At 44.8% G+C, this 20,120-nt stretch overlaps 1 protein-coding gene and 1 non-coding gene across 3 annotated transcripts in view; one reads left to right on the top strand and one right to left on the bottom strand.

The window, feature by feature from the left end:
• The window catches only part of STAMBPL1 (STAM binding protein like 1), a 50,565-nt gene extending 40,250 nt beyond the window's left edge, over window positions 1-10,315 (top strand). For both annotated transcript variants that reach the window (XM_029059148.2, XM_029059149.2), the window contains 6 exons: window positions 752-1,109; window positions 3,078-3,202; window positions 4,324-4,461; window positions 6,890-7,002; window positions 9,083-9,182; window positions 10,005-10,315. In XM_029059148.2, the coding sequence (XP_028914981.1) occupies window positions 752-1,109; window positions 3,078-3,202; window positions 4,324-4,461; window positions 6,890-7,002; window positions 9,083-9,182; window positions 10,005-10,061 (891 nt within the window). In that variant the 3' untranslated portion in view covers window positions 10,062-10,315. The remainder of the gene's footprint in view (window positions 1-751; window positions 1,110-3,077; window positions 3,203-4,323; window positions 4,462-6,889; window positions 7,003-9,082; window positions 9,183-10,004) is intronic.
• Window positions 10,316-19,333: 9,018 nt separating this feature from the next.
• LOC114810944 lies at window positions 19,334-19,471 on the bottom strand. Its single transcript, XR_003758633.1, has one exon. It is a non-coding gene; the product is annotated as a small nucleolar RNA SNORA7 (small nucleolar RNA).
• Between the last annotated feature and the right edge of the window lie 649 nt (window positions 19,472-20,120).

A 20,120-nucleotide genomic window follows, 5' to 3' on the forward strand; every position in this document is an offset into this window, starting at 1 on the left:
AGAGATGTCTGCTTTAATTCATTCATTCAATCATATTTATTGAGTGCTGACTGCATGCAAAACAGTGTACTAAGCACTTGGGAGAGTAATAATAATAATTATGGTGTTTGTTAAGCACTTACTATGTGTGAGGAACTGTACTAAGCACTGGGGTGGATACAAGCAAATTGGGTTGGACACAGTCCCTGTCCCACCTAGGGCTCATAGTCTCGATCCCCATTTTACAGATGAGGTAAATGAGGCCCAGAGAAGTGAAGTAACTTGCCCAAGGTCATACAAGAAACAAGTGGCAGAGCCAAGGTTAGAACTCATGGCCTTCTGACTCCCAGGCCCATGCTTTATCCACTATGCCAACAACAGACACGTTTCTGCCCACAACAACCTCACAGTCTGGAGTGGAGAGACAGACAATATAAAGAAGTAAATAGATAAATAAATTACAGATATATACATATGTGCTGTGGGGATGGGAGGGAGGCTGAATGAAGGAGCAAGTAAGAAAGGTGGAGAAGAGAGTGGGAGGAGAGAGAGATCAGTCAGGGAAGGCTTCTTGAAGAAGATATGGAAGATATGCCTTCAATAAGGCTTTGAAGCTGGGGAGAGCAATTTTCTGTCTGATATGAGGAGAGTGAGGGCATTTCAGACAGATGGAGGTATGATGAGAAGGTTAGCATTGGAATTAGCATGTTTTACCCATATTGGATAGTGGGATCCAAGATTCAAGCCCTTCATTGTTTATGACCATTTTCAGAATGAATACAAAGCTGAATACCTAAAGAAAATCGAGCGGCAGCGACTGATAGAGGCGGAAAAGAAGAGAATTGCCCAGATGAGACAGCAGCAGCTTGAAACTGAGCAGTTTCAGTTTTTCGAAGATCAGCTCAAGAAACAGGAATTAGCCCGAGATCAGATAAAGAATCAGGAAACCCTGGGCAAGCCAGAGCCGAAGGATGGGAATGCTCTGTCTCGTCTTTCTACGTATCGGAACGACTCCTTGTTGAATGTACTTTCGGATCAAGCCAATAAAAGTGATGCGGCTAATCAAGTCGACCAGTCTCCTCCCATTAACAGAGCTTTAAAGCCAGCTGCTACACTGAGCGCTGTGCAGAGTAAGTGACTGCAGTAAGCCCCCAGTCCAGCTGTGGAGGGTTTCTTACTGGAACTGCTTGTATATACCATCTGAGTGTCCTTATTTGTTCCACGATGAAGTATTCACCAGTTCACTTTGGCAGGAGCTTAAAATTAACCTTTTTGTGTGTTTTACCAATGATACTCAATCGGCGGAATGTATTTGGTGGAGAAAATCTGGGTGTTTTTTTAAGAAGACACATTCCATAGTCAACCCATGATCACCTCCACTGCATAATTTCTCCCCCACCCCGACTTTTAAGGAGGAAATCAAAGGTGTTTTTTGTAACCGGCAATAGCAGCAAGTGCTGCTGTAGAAAGAGGAATAGCCTTGGATGCTAACTGTCAGAGACAAGTGAATTCTGTGGTAGGAAGAGAGGGATCCAGAACTAAGCTGGGACTCTGGGATAGGCAGAGGAGAAGGCCGCTGGAATGGTGATGGTGATGGTGGAAAGGAGGGTTACTGTTATTCACTATGTGCTTTGACAGTATCAAGTGCCCTCTTGCCTTTCTCTTCCTTCTCCCCTCTTTTCATTTTCTGTATCTTCTCCACTTTTTCTCCTGGTCCCTTTATTGTTAGGTGTGATTCTCTGTGTAATAGCCCCTCCCCTGTTTTGGGGTTGCAGAAATAAGATTTTAGAAGTGGGGCAATTATGAGATTAAATAATCTCATTATATAAATATACAAGCATTTTTTATGTAGAAGGAAAGGATGAAATTCTCAAGCCAGAGTATTGCTCAGCTATACAGCTTTCATGCCTAAGGGAGCTGAATAGCCTTCAAATGGGCCTGTTTAAACTGGCAAAAGCCTTCCTGTTAAATTATATGATTTAGCAAACAATTCATTCATTAATTCAATCATATTTCTTGAGCACTTACTGTGTGCCGAGCACTGTACTAAGCACTTGGAAAGTACAATACAGCAATAAAGAGAGACAATCCCTGCCCACAGTGGGCTTATGGTACGGGGGGGGGGGGGACAAACATCAAAACAAGTAAACATCAATATAAATAAATAGAATTATAGATATATACATAATAATGATGGTATTTGTTAAACGCTTACTGTGTGCCAAGCACTGTTCTTAACTCTGGGGTAGATACAAGGTAATAAGGTTGGCCCACATGGGGCTCCCAGTCTTCATCCCCATTTTACAGATGAGGTAACTGAGGTACATAGAAGTTAAGTGACTCACCCGAGGTCATACAGCAGGCAAGTGGCGGAGACACGATTAAAACCCATGTCCTCTGTCTCCCAAGCCCGGTCTCTTTCTACTAAGCAATGCTGCTTCTCGTATACATGTATACTTAAGTGCTGTGGGGCAGTGGGGGAGAGCAAAGGGAGCAAGTCGAGGTGGAAGGGAGGGGGAGCTGAGAAAAAGAGGGCTTAGTCTGGGAAGGCCTCTTGGAGATGGTGTGCATTAGGTAGGGCTTTGAAGTGGGGAAGAGTGATTTGGCAGTGTCTTAACTGCCCAAAATGTTCTCAGAATCAAACTTTAAACTCTCAAAAAAAGTAAAGTGCTTCCCTTCTATCAAGAAGGAAATATAAGTGTTTGATTAGCAGTAGTCACAGCAATTGGTTTCTTAAATGTTTCCACAAGTGGGGTTGCTCCTTTTGAGCCCTTGTGAGCTTTTCAAGTCAAGAACTCTCACAAGATATGAGTGATTGGTGGAAAGCTTAGTCATACTTTGTTATTTTAGAGTGGCCCAAGCATTCTAGATAAAACATTTTATGGAAGTTATTTCCCCCTCGTTGTTTGCCACCCATTAAATCCATTTTTTTTCACAATTTGATGAATTGGGAAGTGTGGGAAATTCATTTTTAAGATTTCTTGCCATTTCTTAAGTGTATTCCATTTGTGGATGATTTTAGCATTGTGAATTTATTTCAAAGATTACTTTAAAGTATACAGATTATAGGTATAGTTTTTTTCTCTCCTTTTCTTCAGATCAAATCATCGAAGGACTACGATGCGTAGTTTTACCTAGAGATCTTTGCCACAAGTTTCTGATGCTGGCCGACTCAAATACAGTGCGAGGAATCGAGACCTGTGGAATTCTCTGTGGGAAACTGGTACAGTTGAATTGCCTAGTTCCAAACCCTCAGCATGATTTGAGGGTAGATTGGTGGATGTGAAATGAGAGCAGTGGCCAATGCTATGTGAAATAGAAGTGGACCATGAAATCAATTTTACAGTAAATGAACCTACCAAACTTTGGGATAGTTCATTGAATTTATTTTGGCCATACCAGAGAAACTTGGGCCATCATTTAAGTTCCATTAGTCACAGTAACTTCTGCTTACACTAAAATTTAGCATTACATAATGTGTTCAGAACATCAACGTCTTTTTTTGATGTTTGTTTTTCCAACATCAGTCTAATATAATAAAAACAGTATTTTTAGAGGAAAATGGGATGTTCAGAAGTCTTAATAATATTGGTATTTGTTAAGCGCTTACTATGTGCCGAGCACTGTTCTAAGCGCTGGGGTAGACACAGGGGAATCAAGTTGCCCCACGTGGGGCTCACAGTCTTAATCCCCATTTTACAGATGAGGGAACTGAGGCACCGAGAAGTTAAGTGACTTGCCCAAAGTCACACAGCTGGCAAGTGGCAGAGCTGGGGTTCGAACCCATGACCTCTGACTCCAAAGCCCGTGCTCTTTCCAGTGAGCCACGCTGCTTCTCTATTGAAACCAATAGAAGGTGCTTTGGTTTAAAAATAAATCATTTTCCCAAATCACAGCCCCAGAAGATAGCTGACTTGTATGGGGAAAATCTAGGCCCGACTGAGTAGCCCAGCTATTACTAATTCTGGGGTCAGAATTTATCGGACCATTTTGTGCTGTTACCCTTCTGGCTCAGAGAAAGTGAGAAATCTTCACAGCTCTATGGAAGTAATTACATGTGCTCCAGGCTGATTGAAATTTGGAGGTGTGAGACATGTTTTATCCAGTGAAAACTTGGGCCGAGATGGTGTTTGTTTCCCCAGGGCAGAGAAGGTGGGCTAGTCCTAATTTGAGAAGACAGAGTGTTGGAAAGGGATGAAAGACCACAGCTTCCAGCGTTTGTCTTTCTTCTCCTGATGTCATCGCCTCCAGCTATCACTGAAGTGAAACATGGCCTGTGCTTCCTCTTGTGCTGAGTTGCATGTGCTTTCAATAGAAATTACATTCTCAGTAATTGTTTTACAGACACATAACGAATTTACTATTACCCACGTGATAGTGCCAAAACAGTCTGCAGGACCAGACTACTGTGACATGGAGAATGTAGAGGAGTTATTCAATGTTCAGGATCAGCATGGTCTTCTCACCCTCGGCTGGATCCATGTAAGTATGATGTCTGGATCTTACTTTAACATCACTTTCTGTGTGGCTTGATCAAAAATGCCTTCTTTCCTAAGGATTTTTCCCTTAAGAAATGATTTTAAGCCAGCCCTTGCTCAGGTTCCCATTTATATTTTTCCTGCTAGTTAACAGTTATTTTAAACAATTTAGAGAATTGAATTCTTCATTTAGGTTACAGAGTAGCACCCACCCAGCCCATACACAGAGATCCTTTTTGTGTTCCTTAGTTACTTTGGCTATTTTGGTTACTTAGGTTACTTTGGTTTTGTAATGAAAGAACAAGAATGACAATTCTCTTGCTTTTCTAATAATAATGATAATATTTAAGTGCTTACTGCATGCTGATCAATCATATCTATTGAGCACTTCCTGTGTGAAGAGCGCTGTGCTAAGCGCACATGGGAGAGTGCAATATAGCAGAGTTGTTCAACACATTCCCTGCCAACAACGAGTGCTGGGTAGATACAGTATAGTCACGTTGGACACATGGAGTTCACAGTTGTGTGTTCACCCACCTTCCAATTGACAGGAAGGGAATGACAAATATAACAAGTAAAGTTCCTAGTGAAGGCTTTTGCCTAAGACACAAAGCATCATGAGATTCTGAATCCAAACACCTGTCTCCCAAAAGATTCCATTTCCACGTGGGTTCTGTTCTCACTGTGGGCCAGGTGGTGACTCCAAGAAGCATTCTCCTTCCTTGTGTGTATCACTGCGCATCTGGCTAAAAGGTGTGAAGTGGCCCAGCTCTCACTGACTGGGGTGGGGAGATTGGCAGCCTCAGAAATTTCTATTGGAAAAAGTCAAATCTGGAATCTGCCGAGGTAATTGCTGCTTTTTTGAATTACTTCTGTCTCCAGAACCCCTCCATCTGCCTGACCCACCCCCTCAGACTTTGTTCCCCTGGCCCCCTCAGACCTTACTTCCCGGCCTCCTTGGATCTCATCCTTGGTCATTCTCAGACTTCACTCCCTGGTCCTCTCGGACCTCGCTCCCCCAGCCCCTTCAGATTTTGTTCCCCCGTTTCCCTCAGACCTCACTCCCCGACCACCCTGGATCTTGCTCCCCCTCTGCCTTGGACCTCACTCCCCTGATCTCTTCAGATTTCACACCTCCTACCCCTGCAGAGCTTGCCCCCCAGCCCCTTGGATCTCGCTCCCTGGCCCCTTCGACCTTGCTTCCCTGGCCCCCTCGGACTTCACTTCCCAGACCCCTTGGACCTCACTCCCCGGTACTCTTGGACCTCACTCCCCGGTACTCTTGGACCTCACTCCTTTGGCTCTCACAGACACTGCTCCCCTGGCCCCCTCAGACCTCACTCCCCAGCCCCCTTGGACCTCATTTCTGTGGCTCTCTCAGACACTACTCCCCTGGCCCCCTCAGACCTCCCTTCCTAGTCCCCTAAGACCTCAATCCCCAGGCCCCTTGGACTTTGCCCCCTGGTCTCCTAAAACCTCATTCCCCAGACTCCTCAGTCCCCTCAGGTCCCATTCCCCCAGCCCCTTGAGGCCTCGCTCCCCGTCCCTGTTGGACCCTGCTCAGCCCCCTCAGACCTTGCTCCCCCAGCTCTCTCCCTCCCTGATTCATCCCTCCCAAGACCCCAGAGCAGTTTAAACTTTTTCATGTATTCCCGTGGTTCACAGCATTTAGCCCTTAGGAAAAGGTGTCAGGATACTTTGCATCAGTGTCATTAAGGAGTTGCCAGTCACTGCGGCCCCTGTGTCTGAACGTGACATTATGAAAGAATCAGATGTAGTTGCTGGTTGCTGGGCTCATAGGTCTGAAAAGACAAACAGAGATGGTCTTTTTTGTCCCCTTCTAACCGGCTCTCTTCCCATAGTTCAGAGTGAAGGCTCAATTTCTCACTCACCTTTCTTTCCCCTTCCTCCACCAAGAGGCCTTCCCTGATTAATCTCAAACCTCCCAGGCTAATTCACCACAACTAACTACCTCTTCAATACTTGTGGGCAGAGACCGTGCCTATCAACTCTGTGATATTGTACTCTCCCAAGTGCTTAATACAGTGCTCTGCATGCAGTAAATGCTCATTAAAAGCATCTCTGTATGCAGTAAATGCTCATTAAACACATCTGATTGATTGATTCTGCACCACCTAACTACTAGTCATATGCTTGTGTATGTATTTTACAGACCCTGTTATTTAAGCACAAATTAGTGCACATCTCCCCTTTTACTTCTTCCACCCATCTGTAATATATTTCAGCATCTGTCTCCTCTGCTAAATAAATAAGTAAAGAAATACATACAATTGATTGATCTGCTAGAATCCTTGAGGGCAGGGATCATGGATATGAATTTTGTGGTACTCTCCCAAGTGCTTAGTACAGTCCTCTGCACATAATGGGCCTTCAACTAATGGTACCGATTGATGGATCTTTCCTTTTCCTAGACACATCCAACCCAAACGGCTTTCCTGTCCAGCGTTGATCTTCACACCCATTGTTCCTATCAGCTCATGCTGCCAGAGGCTATTGCCATTGTATGTTCCCCTAAACACAATGAGTAAGTAAGTTTTATTTTCTTTTTAAGGAGCGTGGAGTCACCTGCTCTCTCAGCCTTGGGCTGGACAGGCTTGGGAAGGGGCAGTGGTGCCCTCCAGAGGGTGGATCCTTTGGGGTCAGTCCCCTGCATGGATGACCCTCTTTCCACATGGCCATGGACCATCTAAGAAAGAGATCAATAGAGATGGTCAGTGATGGATGTTATCTGTGCCTTAGGATGGTTTCCCTTCACTTTCTCCTTTTTTAATCATACATTTTGTTCAACTGCCAAGATCTGTGCCAGTGTCTTCCAAAGAACTGTTATGGACTCTGGATTTGGAGTCGTGATGTTGTTTGGAGAAGAAGCAGACTCTAGCTCTATTTATTCATGCCGACTAGGGTGCAGGCAAGGAGTAGGGGGTAACAGAATACCCCAGACAAAAAGATTTTCAGACCAAGCACGCAGATGCCCTTCTCCCTACAACCACCCTCAGCAAGCTGTAGTAAGGTCCCCTGACTTCATAATAACAATAATAATAAAAATTGTGATATTGATTACTGTATAGGCCTCCTTCTGACCTCCCTGCCTCCTGTCTCTCCCCACTTCAGTCCATACTTTACTAGGCTACCCGGATCATTTTTCTACAAAGATGTTTAGACCATGTTTCCCTATTCCTCAGGAACCTCCGGTAGTCACCCATCCATCTCTGCATCAAACAGAAACTCCTCACCATTGGTTTTAAAATACTCAATTACCTTGCCCCCTCCTACTTCACCTAGCTACTCTTCATCTAGAAACCAACCCGTACACTTCACTCCTCTAATGCTAATTCTCTCATAGTACCTCAGTCTCATCTATCCTGCTGCCAGTCTCTCACCCACATCCTGTCTCTGGCCTGGAACGCCCTCCTCCTGATATCAGACAGACAATTACTCTTCCCACCTTCAAAGGCTTATTGAAGGTACATATCCTCCAAGAGACCTTCTCTGACTAATCTCTCTTTTCCTTTTCTCCAACTCCCTTCCACATCGGCCTGACTTGCTCCCTTTATTCATCCCCACTTCCAGCCCCAGAGGATTTAGGTACATATCTGTAATTTATTTATATATATTAATGGCAATCTCCCCCTCTACTCTAAGCTTTATGTGGGCAGGGAAGGTGTCTATTTACTGTTAAATTGTACTCTCCCACGTGCTAAGTAAAGTGCTGTGCACACAGTGAACTCTCAGTAAATACGATTGACTGATATTTGATAACTGCTTACTATATGCCAAGCACTATACTGAGCACTGAGGTAGATACGAGGTAATCAGGTTGGACACAATTACAGCTCATACTGTAAAAGGGAGAGAGAACAGGTATTGGATCCCCATTTTACATATCACTCAGTAATATTTATTGAGCATTTACTGTGTGCAGAGCATTCTACTAAGTGCCTGGGAGAGTACAATAAACAGAGGAGTTGGTAATAATAATAATTATTATGGTATTTGTTAAGTGCTTACTATGTGCCAGGCACTGTACTAAACACTGGGGTAGATACAAGCAAATTGGTTTGGACACAGTCCTTGTCCCACATGGGGCTCACAGTCTCAATCCCCATTTTACAGATGAGGTAACAGGCACAGAGCAGTAAAGTTATTTGCCCAAAGTCACACAGCACACAAGTGGCAGAGCCGGTGTTAGAACCCATGACCTTCTGACTTCCAGGTCTTTGTTCTATCTACTACACCACGTTGCTTTCCTGACATGTTCCCTGCCCACAACGAGCTGGCAGTCTAGAGGGGAAACAGACGTTACTGTAAATAAATAAATTTTGTATGTTTATATCTGTACCTGTGAAGAAACACAAAGAGTATTTAAGCATGGTCAGGGAACATGTTTATCAACTCTTGCCTCCTGTACTCTCTCAAGCACTTTAATACAGTGCTTTGCACTCTGCAAGCGCTCATTAAATACCATTGACTTGTCGAAGGTCACAGAGCGGACAAGCGGCAGAGGCAGTATTAGAACACCTGCTTCCTGACGTTCGGGTCCGTGCTCTTTCCACTAGGCCATGCTGCTTCATGGTGTAAAGCTGGTTTCTCCTTTTACTTTTCAGTACTGGCATCTTCAGGCTCACCAACGCTGGCATGCTGGAAGTCTCAGCTTGTAAAAAGAAGGGGTTTCACCCCCACACCAAGGACCCGAGGCTGTTTAACGTAAGCCTGCCACAACTTTCTTTTGCTAGAATCAAATTCTTAAAACCTTCTTTTCTACTCTGCCATTTCCCCTTTCTGTAATTTATCAAAATGTCTGCCTCCCCCTCCAGACCGTAAGCTCCTTGCAAGTAGAGATCATGTCTACTAATATATTGTATTCTCTCAAACGCTTAGTACAGTGCTCAACACACATTAAGCACTTTACTAAATAGCATTGTTGATTAATTAATAGAGGGGAAAAAAGTCTGGGATACGGGGTGTGCTCTGTCATTAGAGTGCAGGCTGACCTCCTGCCCTCCAATCCCTATGTGTTCTTCCCAGGAATATTCCAGGTCTCTAATCCCAATGAAATTCTAGTGTCTCTAAAAGGGAGAATAAGATGTACAGGACAAAAAAGGTTTCTCTGAATAAGTATACATTTGTGCCTGTAATTACCAAAGCATAATTTTCTCTGGATTATCATTGAGTGAGCTCTAGTAGCTCAAATACTGACAAATCTCTCAGGGATGGAGAAAAATGTACAGATTGTAGAGCAATATGGGGCTACTTTACTTTCATTTTGCACGGATAAATTCCATTTTAATAGGATTAATCTTGTCCTTGCTGGTGTGGATCCACCTCAATAAAATAGATTCCATTAGTTCCCTGGACCGAAAGGAAACCCAAAGATGAACCTTTTGAGTGAGGAGGGGGTTCTTTCCGTTTAGATTGAGGGGTTGGGGTTGGGCATCCTTCCTCAACAGGCCATAAGGCTCACTGTAGACTGAAATAATGAGGTTTCCTTGAGGGCTGTGTTGTGACACCAATCAGTTTCTTTCACAGATATGCAAGCACGTGTTGAGCAAAGACGTGAAAATAATTGTCCTGGATCTGAGGTGACGGAGCCGAAGAGGAACGTCTCTCATGGAAGACGTGACAGCTACGTGGCCTAGGATGTTTTCTGAAATGACTGACATTTTATATTTATACATTTTAGAGTGGATGGTTTGATATTTATTGTTCTTGGACATTTTAAGAGGGTTTTGGCGGGGGTTGGTTGATTTATCAGGAGAGATCTTGGTGGTATTAAATTAGAATCTGTTCAAGCCCCCAAATAATCTGATCAGACAATAAAGGAGCTTCCAGGAGCCAGACGGAGAGTTTTCATAGACAGGCTTCATCTTCTACGTGTGAGTGTGGTTTGAGTGGACCTTTCCTGGCACATCCCAGAAACACTGTGGCCTAGTGGAAAGAGCACAGGCCTAGGAGAGAGAGGATTGTAATAATAATGTTGGTATTTGTTAAGCACTTACCATGTGCCAAGCACTGTTCTAAGCACTGGGGTAGATACAGGGTAATCATGTTGTCCCACATGAACTTCACAGTCTAAATTCCCATTTTACAGATGAGGTAACTGAGGCACCGAGAAGTCAAGTGACTTGCCCAGAGTCACACAGCTGACAGGTGGTGGAGCGGGATTAGAACCCATGACCTCTGACTCCTAAGCCTGTGCTCTTTCCACTGAGCCATGCTGCTTCTCAAGTCCCAGCTCTGCCACTTGCCTTCTGTGTGACCTTAATGAAGTCCCCTAACTTCTCTGTGCCTCAGTTTCCGTATCTCTAAAATGGGGCTTCGATATCCGTTCTCCCTCCTACTTAGACTGTGAACCCCATGTGGAACAGGGACTGTATTCAACCTGATTATCTTGTATCTACCCCAGTGCTTAGTACAGTGCTTAGCACATAATGAGCACTTAACAAATACCACAAATATCATTATTATTAAATGCTTTTTACAGGACTTACATTTGAGGGTTGGACAAATCTTGGCGATTGTCTGGAAAGGGATTTCTCAGAGTCATGCATAAGCTCATTTTGAACACCAGTTTTACCAGCTTTATTATATTGTACTCCCCCAAGTGCTTATGCTTAGTACAGTGCTCTGCACACAGTAAGCACTCAATAAATGTGATTGATTGATTAATCACGTGTCACATCATCAGATGATTTTCATGTAGCCACTCTCTTACCCAGATGGTTCCAGATCAACAGTGGTCAAGGAAGAGACCTAGTGAATGACTGAGTGTGATCACTGGAAGAGGCAGAAAATGGATTTTTAAATATTATAAAGGTTTCACAGACAGCCCCCTGCCAGATTTTCACCATTAGACTCATTTTAAGAAGTAACAACTGGCAGCAATCAACCAGTCAATCATATTTATTGAGCACAATATAACAGGCAGATTTTGTGTCTACAACAAGCGTATAGTCTAGAGGGGGAGACAGACGTTAATATAAATGAATCAATTACAGATAGGTACATAAATCCTGTGGGGCTAGGAGCGGGGATGAATGAAGGGAGCAAGTCAGGGTGATGCGGAAAGGAGTTGAAGAAGAGGAAAAGAGGGCTTAGGGAAGTCCTCTTGGAGGAGATGTGCCTTCAATAAGGCTTTGAAGTCGGGGAGAATAATTGTCAGATATGAGGAGGGAAGGCATTCCAGGCCAGAGGCAGGACATGGGCGAGAGGTAGGCGGCAAGATAGATGAAATCGAGTTACAGTGAGAAGGTTAGTGTTAAAGGAGTGAAGTGTGTGGGCTGGGTTGTAGTAGGATAGCAGCGAGGCAAAGTAGGAGGGAGCAAGGTGATTGAGTGCTTTAAAGCCAATGGTGAGGCGTTTCTGTTTCTGTGTAGTAATTGTGGAGTTGGTTTAGCTCTTACTCGGGACCAAGGACTGTATTGAGTGCAGGGATAGGTACAAGTTGAACACAGCAGCATTTCCTTTGAGAATGGTTGATCTGGAGCATCTCAGTCTATAATTTTCCTTCTCTTGCGGGGCATGTTTCTTTGTTAGTAGGAAGGTGTGGCGATGTCAGCCCCATTAGTTTTACTCCTGGAAACTGCTTGGATGTTTTCAGTTCCAGTCTCTTGGGGTTGTGGCCCAAAGAGGAAGGGGAGCAGGCACTCTTGTGCAGAATCAGCCTGCCCGGTTCCCCAGGATGTGGACCACCATCTGGAAAGGAAGGCTCACGTCTCTTCCCTGGATCTGGCCTCCTGCCCATCTCTGCAGTTTGACTGACTCTGCTTCAGCCCCCGGATGTGGCAGGAACCACGCTAACCAGGTTGCTGAGAGGAGAGATCCCAGCCCAAGGGTAATGAAAGCGTTTCAAGGACTTACCTGGCTTGGTGGAGTTTCTGTCATTCATTTTTTCATTCAGTCATATTTATTGAGTGTTTACTGTGTGCAGAGCACTGTACTAAGCCTTGGGAGAGTACAATACAACTATAAACAGACACATTCCCTGCCCACAATGAGCTTACAGTCTAGAGGTGGGGAGACAGACATCAGTACAAATAAATAAATTACAGATATAACAAGTGCTGTGGAGCTGGAGGGTGGAGTGGAGAACAAAGAGAGTAAGTTAAGGCAATGCCAAAGGGAGTTGAAGAGGAAAGAGGGTGCTTAGCCTGGAAAGGCCTCTTGGAGGAGATGTACCTTCAATAAGACTTTGAAGGAGAGGAGTGTAATTGTCTGTCAGATTTGAGGAGGGAGGGCGTTCCAGGCCAGAGGCAGGATGTGAGCCAGGAGCCAGCAGTGAGACAGGCAAGATCGAGTCACACTGAGAAGGTTAGCATTAGAGGAGCGAAGTGTGCGGGCTGGGTTGTAGAAGGAGAGCAGCGAGGTGAAATAGGAGAGGGCAAGATGGTGGAGTTCTTTCCTTCCCTTTCTCCCTCCCCTCTGTCCTTTCTCCTGCCCGTTGAGGTGGGAGGCATGATCCCTTGTTAATACAGTTTTCTTCCCTTAATCTTTCACTCTCTCCTCTTTCTCTCTCTCTCTCTCTCTCTCTCTCTCTCTCTCTCTCTCTCTCCTTTCTTGTGGTTTCCCTCTTTTTTCTTCTCTTTGGCTTCCTCTCCCAACTTTTTCCTTGAGCTTATTCCCAGGACCTACTGTGGCCCCGGCAGCCTTTGGCCTTACCCAGAGTCCCTTAGCTGCTAACATTGACTCTTAACACCTTGACTGAGCAAACACTGGGTCAGTCAATCCATTAATGCAGAGCACTGTACTAAGCGCTTGGGAGAGTACAGTATAGCCGAGTTGGCAGACAGTACCCTGCCCCCCATTAAACAGAGGGGGAAACAGACATTAATATAAATAAATGAATTACTGATATGTACCTACATGCTGTGGGGCTAAGAGTAGGGTGAATATCAAATGCTTAAAGGGAATCGATCCAAGTGCACAGGCAACACAGAAGGGCAAGGGAGTAGAGAGAAAGAGGGTGTACTTTGATGGGGAAGGACTGTTGGAGAGATGCAATTTTTAATAAGGTTTGAAGGTGGGGAGAGTTACAGGTCTGGTGTATATGGAGAGGGAGAGAGTTCCAGGTCAGAGAGAGGATGTGGGAAAGGGTTCAGTAGTGAGATAGATGAGATAGAGGCACAGGGAGCAAACTGGCTCAAGAGTAGCAGAGCATGTGGACTGGGATGAAGTAGGAAGTCATCGAGGTAAAGTAGGAGGGGACGAGCTGATCGAGTGATTGAAAGCCAATGGTAAGCGATTTTTGGTTGATGTGGCTGGGCTACCCTTGGACGTTCTTGAAGAGAGGAGAGAAATGGATTGAAAGTTTTTTTAGAAAAATGATCTGGACAGCTGAGTGAAGTAAAGACTAGAGTGGGGAGAGAAAGGAGGCAAGAAGGTCAATGAAGAGGCTGATGCAGTAGTCCAGGCAGGATGTGATAACTGGTTGGATTAACATAGTAGCAGTTTGGATGGAGAGGAAAAGGCAGATTTGGGCAATGTTATGAAAGTAGAACCAGCAGGATTTCATGACAGAATGAATATGTGGATTAAATGGGAGAGATGATTTGCAGATAATGCCAAGGTTAGGTCTTGTATGATAGGGAGGATAGTGATATTGCCTGCAGTGATGGGAAAGACTGGGCAGACCGGGTTTGGGAGGAAAGATGAGGAGTTCTGTTTAGGGCATGTTAAGTTTGAGGTGGCTGTGGGATCCAAAAAGACATGTCCTGAAAGCAGGAGGAAATACAAAACATTTCCCCTTTTGAAAGGTAAAACTACAGAGAAGGGTGGTCAGAACTGGGGAAGGAGATTTAGGAATCCTCCACAATGAAGCTATGGGAATGAGTGAATTCTCCAAGGGAGTGGATGTAGATGGAGAATAGGAGGGTACCCAGAACTGAGCCCTGAAAGGATCCTGCTGTTAGAGGGTGAGAGGCAGATGAGGAGACTGGGAAAGGCCAGAGAGGAGGAGAGCAGCAGAGGACAAGGTCCTTCTTCAGTGACTGGACAACGGGAAGAGGCTTTCTCCCTTATCTTGCCAAACATCAGCCTAACCCAGAAAAACAGAGTGGTTGTTTTTGAACATGGTTGGAAAAATAGGCTGACACCCTCAGCCTGGGAAGGGGTGAGACAGAAGGCCAAAGCCCAGCCAGAGTGACTGATTACCAACATTTGGTCTATTGAATGGAGCCTGGACCCAGCAGAGAGCAAATTGAAGGGTTGAATGCCAGGAATATTTTCCTTTTTTTTTTTTTTTTCCATTTCCAGGAAAAGCAGAAAGCAAAACTGTTGGAATGTGGTTTTGCAGAGCCATTCTGAAAGGCTAAAAATAAGAGAGGTGATTTTGCCAGAGTGGTCTAGTGTATCCCCATTAAGGGAAGGAGGATGCTGTCAGGGGCTCTAGTGGGTTGTAAAAGGCTGCAATTGGAGAGTACCAATTGGGTTGCCTTATTATCAAATTTGAGCCCAATTCACCAATCTCCCTGAAAATACTCTGTCATAGTTTTGGTCATATAACTCTTCACTTAGCCTTTCTGTTCTGAGGAGAGAAATGAAAACAGAGAAGGGGCAGGAAAGATGAGATCTAGTGAGTGAACATGGATATCTGGATCTGAAAGCTCTGCTCAAGATGCTTGTTTCAAGTGGGAAACTTGTGTCCAGCTCTCACTGGAGTAATAAGGAACTCGATATAGACAAAAACATTTCCCCTTTTGAAAGGTGGCTTGATAGGAGAATACATTTATCAGGGTGGCCCCTCCCAACCATGTTTCAGGCGGGACGATATCTGATTGTCCCCAGTCCAAGCCTGGCTTAGGCAGGCCTCCCATTTCAGAGAAGCAGCTTGGCCTAGTGGAAAGAGCTTGGGCCTGGGAGTCAGAGGACAGGCTCTAATCCTGGCTCCTCCCTTTACCTGTTGTGTAACCTTAAGCAAATCAATTAACTTCTCTGTGCCTCATTTTCTTCATCTATTTTGTTCTCTCTCCCCCTTAGTGCAGCTGCAACAGTGGTTGACAATCAATTGATCAGTCAATGGTATTTATTGAGCAGTATGTGCAGAGCACTTGGCATATAGCAATAATAATAATAATAATTATGGTATTTGTTAAGCGCTTACTGTGTGCCAGGTACTGTACTAAACACTGAGGTGGATACAAGCAAATCAGGATGGACACAGTCCCTTATCCCTCATGGGGCTCACAGTTTCAATCCCCTGGACCTCATTTTTCAGATGTGGTCACTGAGTCACAGAGAAGTTACATGATTTGCCCTCGGCCACACAGCGGACAAGTGGCAGAGCCAGGATTAGAACCTATAACCTTCTGACTCCCAGGCCCGTGCTTTATCCACTATGCCAGGGCCTGTGAAACTGGAAGTGGCCAGAAAGCAAGAGTACATTTATAGCAGGTGCCAGGTGAGGCTGAGGTGGCAGTAATTTTCCTCAACTACATGAGTTCTAAACCTGGCTCCGCCACATATCTGCTGTGTGACCTTGAGCAAGTCACTTAACTTCTCTGGGCCTCAGTTACTTCATCTGTATAAGGGGATTAAGAGTGTGAGCCCCACTTGATTATCTTGTATTTACCCCAGTGCTTAGAAGAGTGCTTGGCACATAATAAGCGCTTAACAAGTGCCATAATTAATTTAACTCAGATCTGGCGAGCCCGGAGCCATCGCATCTCAGGTGCAGTTGAGGTGGAGCTGCCCGGGAGATGGGCCAGCTTCCCACTTCCCGTCCCACACAGGGCTGACTCTGGAGTGGGGCGAAGGCCAAGACGGAAGTGTAAAGTCCGAACCCCTCTGTCAGACAGGTGAGTGGGTTGGAGTGGGTGAGGAGGCAGGGTCAGGGCTTCATGTCTCTGGAACTGTTAGCATTCATTTGGTACAAGCGGGGACAGAACGGTATTTTCAGTGGAAAGTGAATCTCCCCAAAGCCCCTAAATTAGTGGCAGCCGTGATTTCCTGGGAAGCAGTTATATCTCTAAGCCTCCTCCTGGTCCCTCTGGACTCCCATTTTCTTTTCCAGTCTCTCCAGCTCTTGGAAGGCCACATTTTCCAGTCGCTTATCAGGCTACCTCTAAAGAGAAATCCTGGTGATTATCCAAAGTTCCAGGTGTTTGGGGGATGGGGGTGGGCATGGGGGGAAGGGAATGTGTCTGTTTATTGCTATAGGGTACTCTCCCAAGTGCTTGGTACAGTGCTCTAAGCATAGTAACTGCACAGCAGTTCACTGTGGGCAGGGAATGTGTCCGTTTATTGCTGTATTGTACTCTCTCAAGTGCTTAGTACAGTGCTCTGCTCATAGTAAGTGCTTACTAAATACGAATGAATGAATGAGGGAAGCTCAGATTCAGAATTATTGCTCAGAAATCTAGCAGTGTTTGAGCTGGAAGGGAAACTTTCATTTGATTGTATTCAATAGTATTTATTGAGTGTTTACTGTGTACAAAGCTCTGTACTGAGTGCTTGGGAGACTACAATATAACGATAAACAGACCCATTCCCTGCTCACAACAAGCTTACAGTCTAGAGAGTTTACAGTCTAGAGAAACTCAGCTTTTTAAGAGAAACCCCGAGAAGCAACATGGCATAATAATAATAATTATTATTGTTATTATTGTGATATTTCTGAAGCATTGTACTCTGGCTCTGTACTAAGTGCCGGAGTGGATAAACCAAATCAGGTTGGACACGGTGCTCTCAGTATTAATCTTAAGAACACAGAATGAGGAACAAGGAAACCAGAGTTCCCACTTGGTTCTGTCACTGGTCTGCTGTGTGACTTTGGACAGGTCACTTAACCTCTTAGGGTCTCAGTTTCCACATCTGTAAAATGAGGTTTATTAGACAAGCATCGTGGCTTAGTGGAAAGAGCGCGGGCTTGGGAGTCAGAGGACGTGGGTTCTAATCCCTCCTCCGCCACTTGTCTGCTGTGTGACCTTGGGCAAGTCACTTGACTTCTCTGTGCCTCAGTTACCTCATCTGTAAAATGGGGATTAAGACTCTGAGCCCCAAGTGGGACAACCTGATTACACGTATCTACCCTAGCTATGATCACTGCTTGGCACATAGTAAGCACTTAACAAATACCATCATTATTACAGAGAAGTAGCATGGTAGAGTGGATAGAGGACCGGCCTTGGAGTCAGAAGGTCATGGGTTTTAATTCTGGTTCCACCATTTGTCTGCTGTATGACCTTGGGTAAGTCACATGACTTCTCATTGCCTCACTTACCTCATCTGTAAAATGGGGATTGATACTGTGAGCCCCATGTGGGACAGGGACTGAGTCCAACCCTATTTGTTTGTATCCACCCCAGCACTTAGTACATAATGAGCGCTTAATAACTACCCTTAAAAAAAATTTTCTCACTCTCCGTCAGGTGGGATAGGGACTGTGTCTCATCTGATTATGTTGCATCAATTCCAGCACTTAGCACAGTGGTTGGCATAGAGTAAGTGCTTAATCAATATTATTATTATGGTGGATTTTTAAAAATTCCAGTTATTAATTTTTAAAAATTGATTTATAGATGAATGACCAATTCAGCCCTAAGTCAAATTCATCCATTCATTCATTAAATACTTATTTATTGAGTGCTTACTGTTTGCAAACACTGTATTAAGTGCTTGGGAAAGAACAATACAACATTAAACAGTGAAATTCCTTGCCCACAGTGAGCTTACAGTCTGAAGGGGGAAAGCAGACATCAATACAGCTAAATAAAATTAAGTTTATGTAAATAAGTGCTGTGGGGGTGGGATGGGGGAAGAACAAAGGGAGCAAATCAGAGTGACACAGAAGGGAGTGGGAGATGAGGGAAGTTGGGGCTTGGTCAGGGAAGGCCTCTTGGAGGAGATGTGCCTTCAGTAAGACTTTGAGGTGGGGGAGAGTAATTATCTGTCAGATTTGAGGAGGGAGGGTGTTCCAGGTCAGAGGCAGGATGAGGGCTAGGGGTCAGCAGCAAGACAGGCAAGATAGAGGCACAGTGAGAAGGTTAGCAGTAGAGGAGTGGTTTGTAGAAGGAGAGAAGCAAGGTGTGGTAGGAGGTGGCAAGGAGGTGGACTGCTTTAAAGTCAATGATGAGGAGTTTTTGTTTGATATGGAGTTGGATGGGCAACCACTGGATTTTTTTGAGGTGACATGTCCTGAAAGTTTTTGTAGAAAAATGATCCGGCCAACAAAGTGAAGTATGGACTGGAAAGGGGAGAGACAGGAGGCTGGGAGGTCAGCAATGAGGCTGATTCAGTAATCCAGGAGGGATAGGATGAGTGATTCAATAGAGGCAATGGATCTCTGAGCAGAGGAGTGGAGATGAGGCCTTGGTCCATTAGTCAACAAATCAATCATTTATTGAGCGATTACTGTGTGCAGAACACTGTACTAAGTCCTTGGGAGAGTTCAGGGTCATAATGGAATGCTGATTGTCCAAACTAATTGCCATCGAGGATCCCTTGGAGATTGCATAATTCTGCCTATCCCTGAACTCAATTTACCCCCAAAGCAAGGAAGAGAATCCCTCCCTGCAGGACCTCCAAGCCATCCAACCCACCAAGATGGTGGGGAAGAAGTGAAGAATTTGAAGATTTTGAAAGGATCTCGAAAGTCACCTGTCCAATCCTCTGCCTCCAGGCTGGAGGGTGAGTATGCCATCTGCCATAGGTCTTGTCTTGTCTTATGCCACCGAGTCGTTTCCGACCCATAGCAACACCATGGACGCATCTCTCCCAGAACGCCCCGCTCTCCATCTGCAATCGTTCTGGTTGTGTATCCCATATTTTGGTAAAAATCCGGAAGTGGTTTATCATTGCCGCCTTCTGCGCAGTAAACTTGAGTCTCTATCTTCAACTCTCTCCTATAGCACAGGTGAGTTTTGACTTGCAGCAGATTGCCTTCCACTCGGTAGCCACTGGTCAGGCTAGGAATGGAATAGGTATACCTCTGCATGACTCTATCTCCCATAGCCGAGACTGGTAGAGTACTAGAAACTCTCCAGGTGCAACCCCGAGAGTGGCTAGCATAGGTAGTGTTCTTTATTTCCTTAAGGATCCCCAGCAGTGAAAACTCTACAGTCCCCCTGGATTGCTTATTCCACTATCTCCACGAAATCAGAAATGATCTTTCTTATTTCCAGCTCAATTCTTCCCTGCTTTAACAAAGTCCATTTCCTTAGGTCTCTGTTGAAGTTGCTTAACTTCTCTGTGCCTTAGTTTCCTCATCCAGACTGTAAACTCTTTACGGGCAGGGAATGTGTCTGTTATATTTTTATGTTGTACTCTCCAAAGCAATTTGTACAGTATTCTGCAGACAGTAAGTGTTCAATAAGTATGATTGACTGACTGATTGATTTAATCCTTCTGTGGCTAGAAGACTTGCCCATCTTTCCTCTTAGCCTTCTTTTCTGCAAGTTAACCCCAGATCCTCGATCAGTAGCTTTGCATAGTTGTCTTTTCTGTTCCTTTCTTCATATTTGTTGCTCTTGAATGGATCCACCCATTTTTCTGTAAACTGACTAAGAGCTGTAATTTATTTTTGTGTCTGCCTCCCCTGCTAGGTTGTAGAGTCCCTGAGGACAGGAATTCTATCTGGAAGCAGCATGGCTTAGTGGAAAGAGCAGGGGCTTGGGAGGATGTGGGTTCTAATCCTGATTCCGCCACTTGTCT

Source organism: Ornithorhynchus anatinus, chromosome 3 (genome assembly GCF_004115215.2).
Source record: "Ornithorhynchus anatinus isolate Pmale09 chromosome 3, mOrnAna1.pri.v4, whole genome shotgun sequence".
In the NCBI taxonomy this organism is placed as follows: Eukaryota; Metazoa; Chordata; class Mammalia; order Monotremata; family Ornithorhynchidae; genus Ornithorhynchus; species Ornithorhynchus anatinus.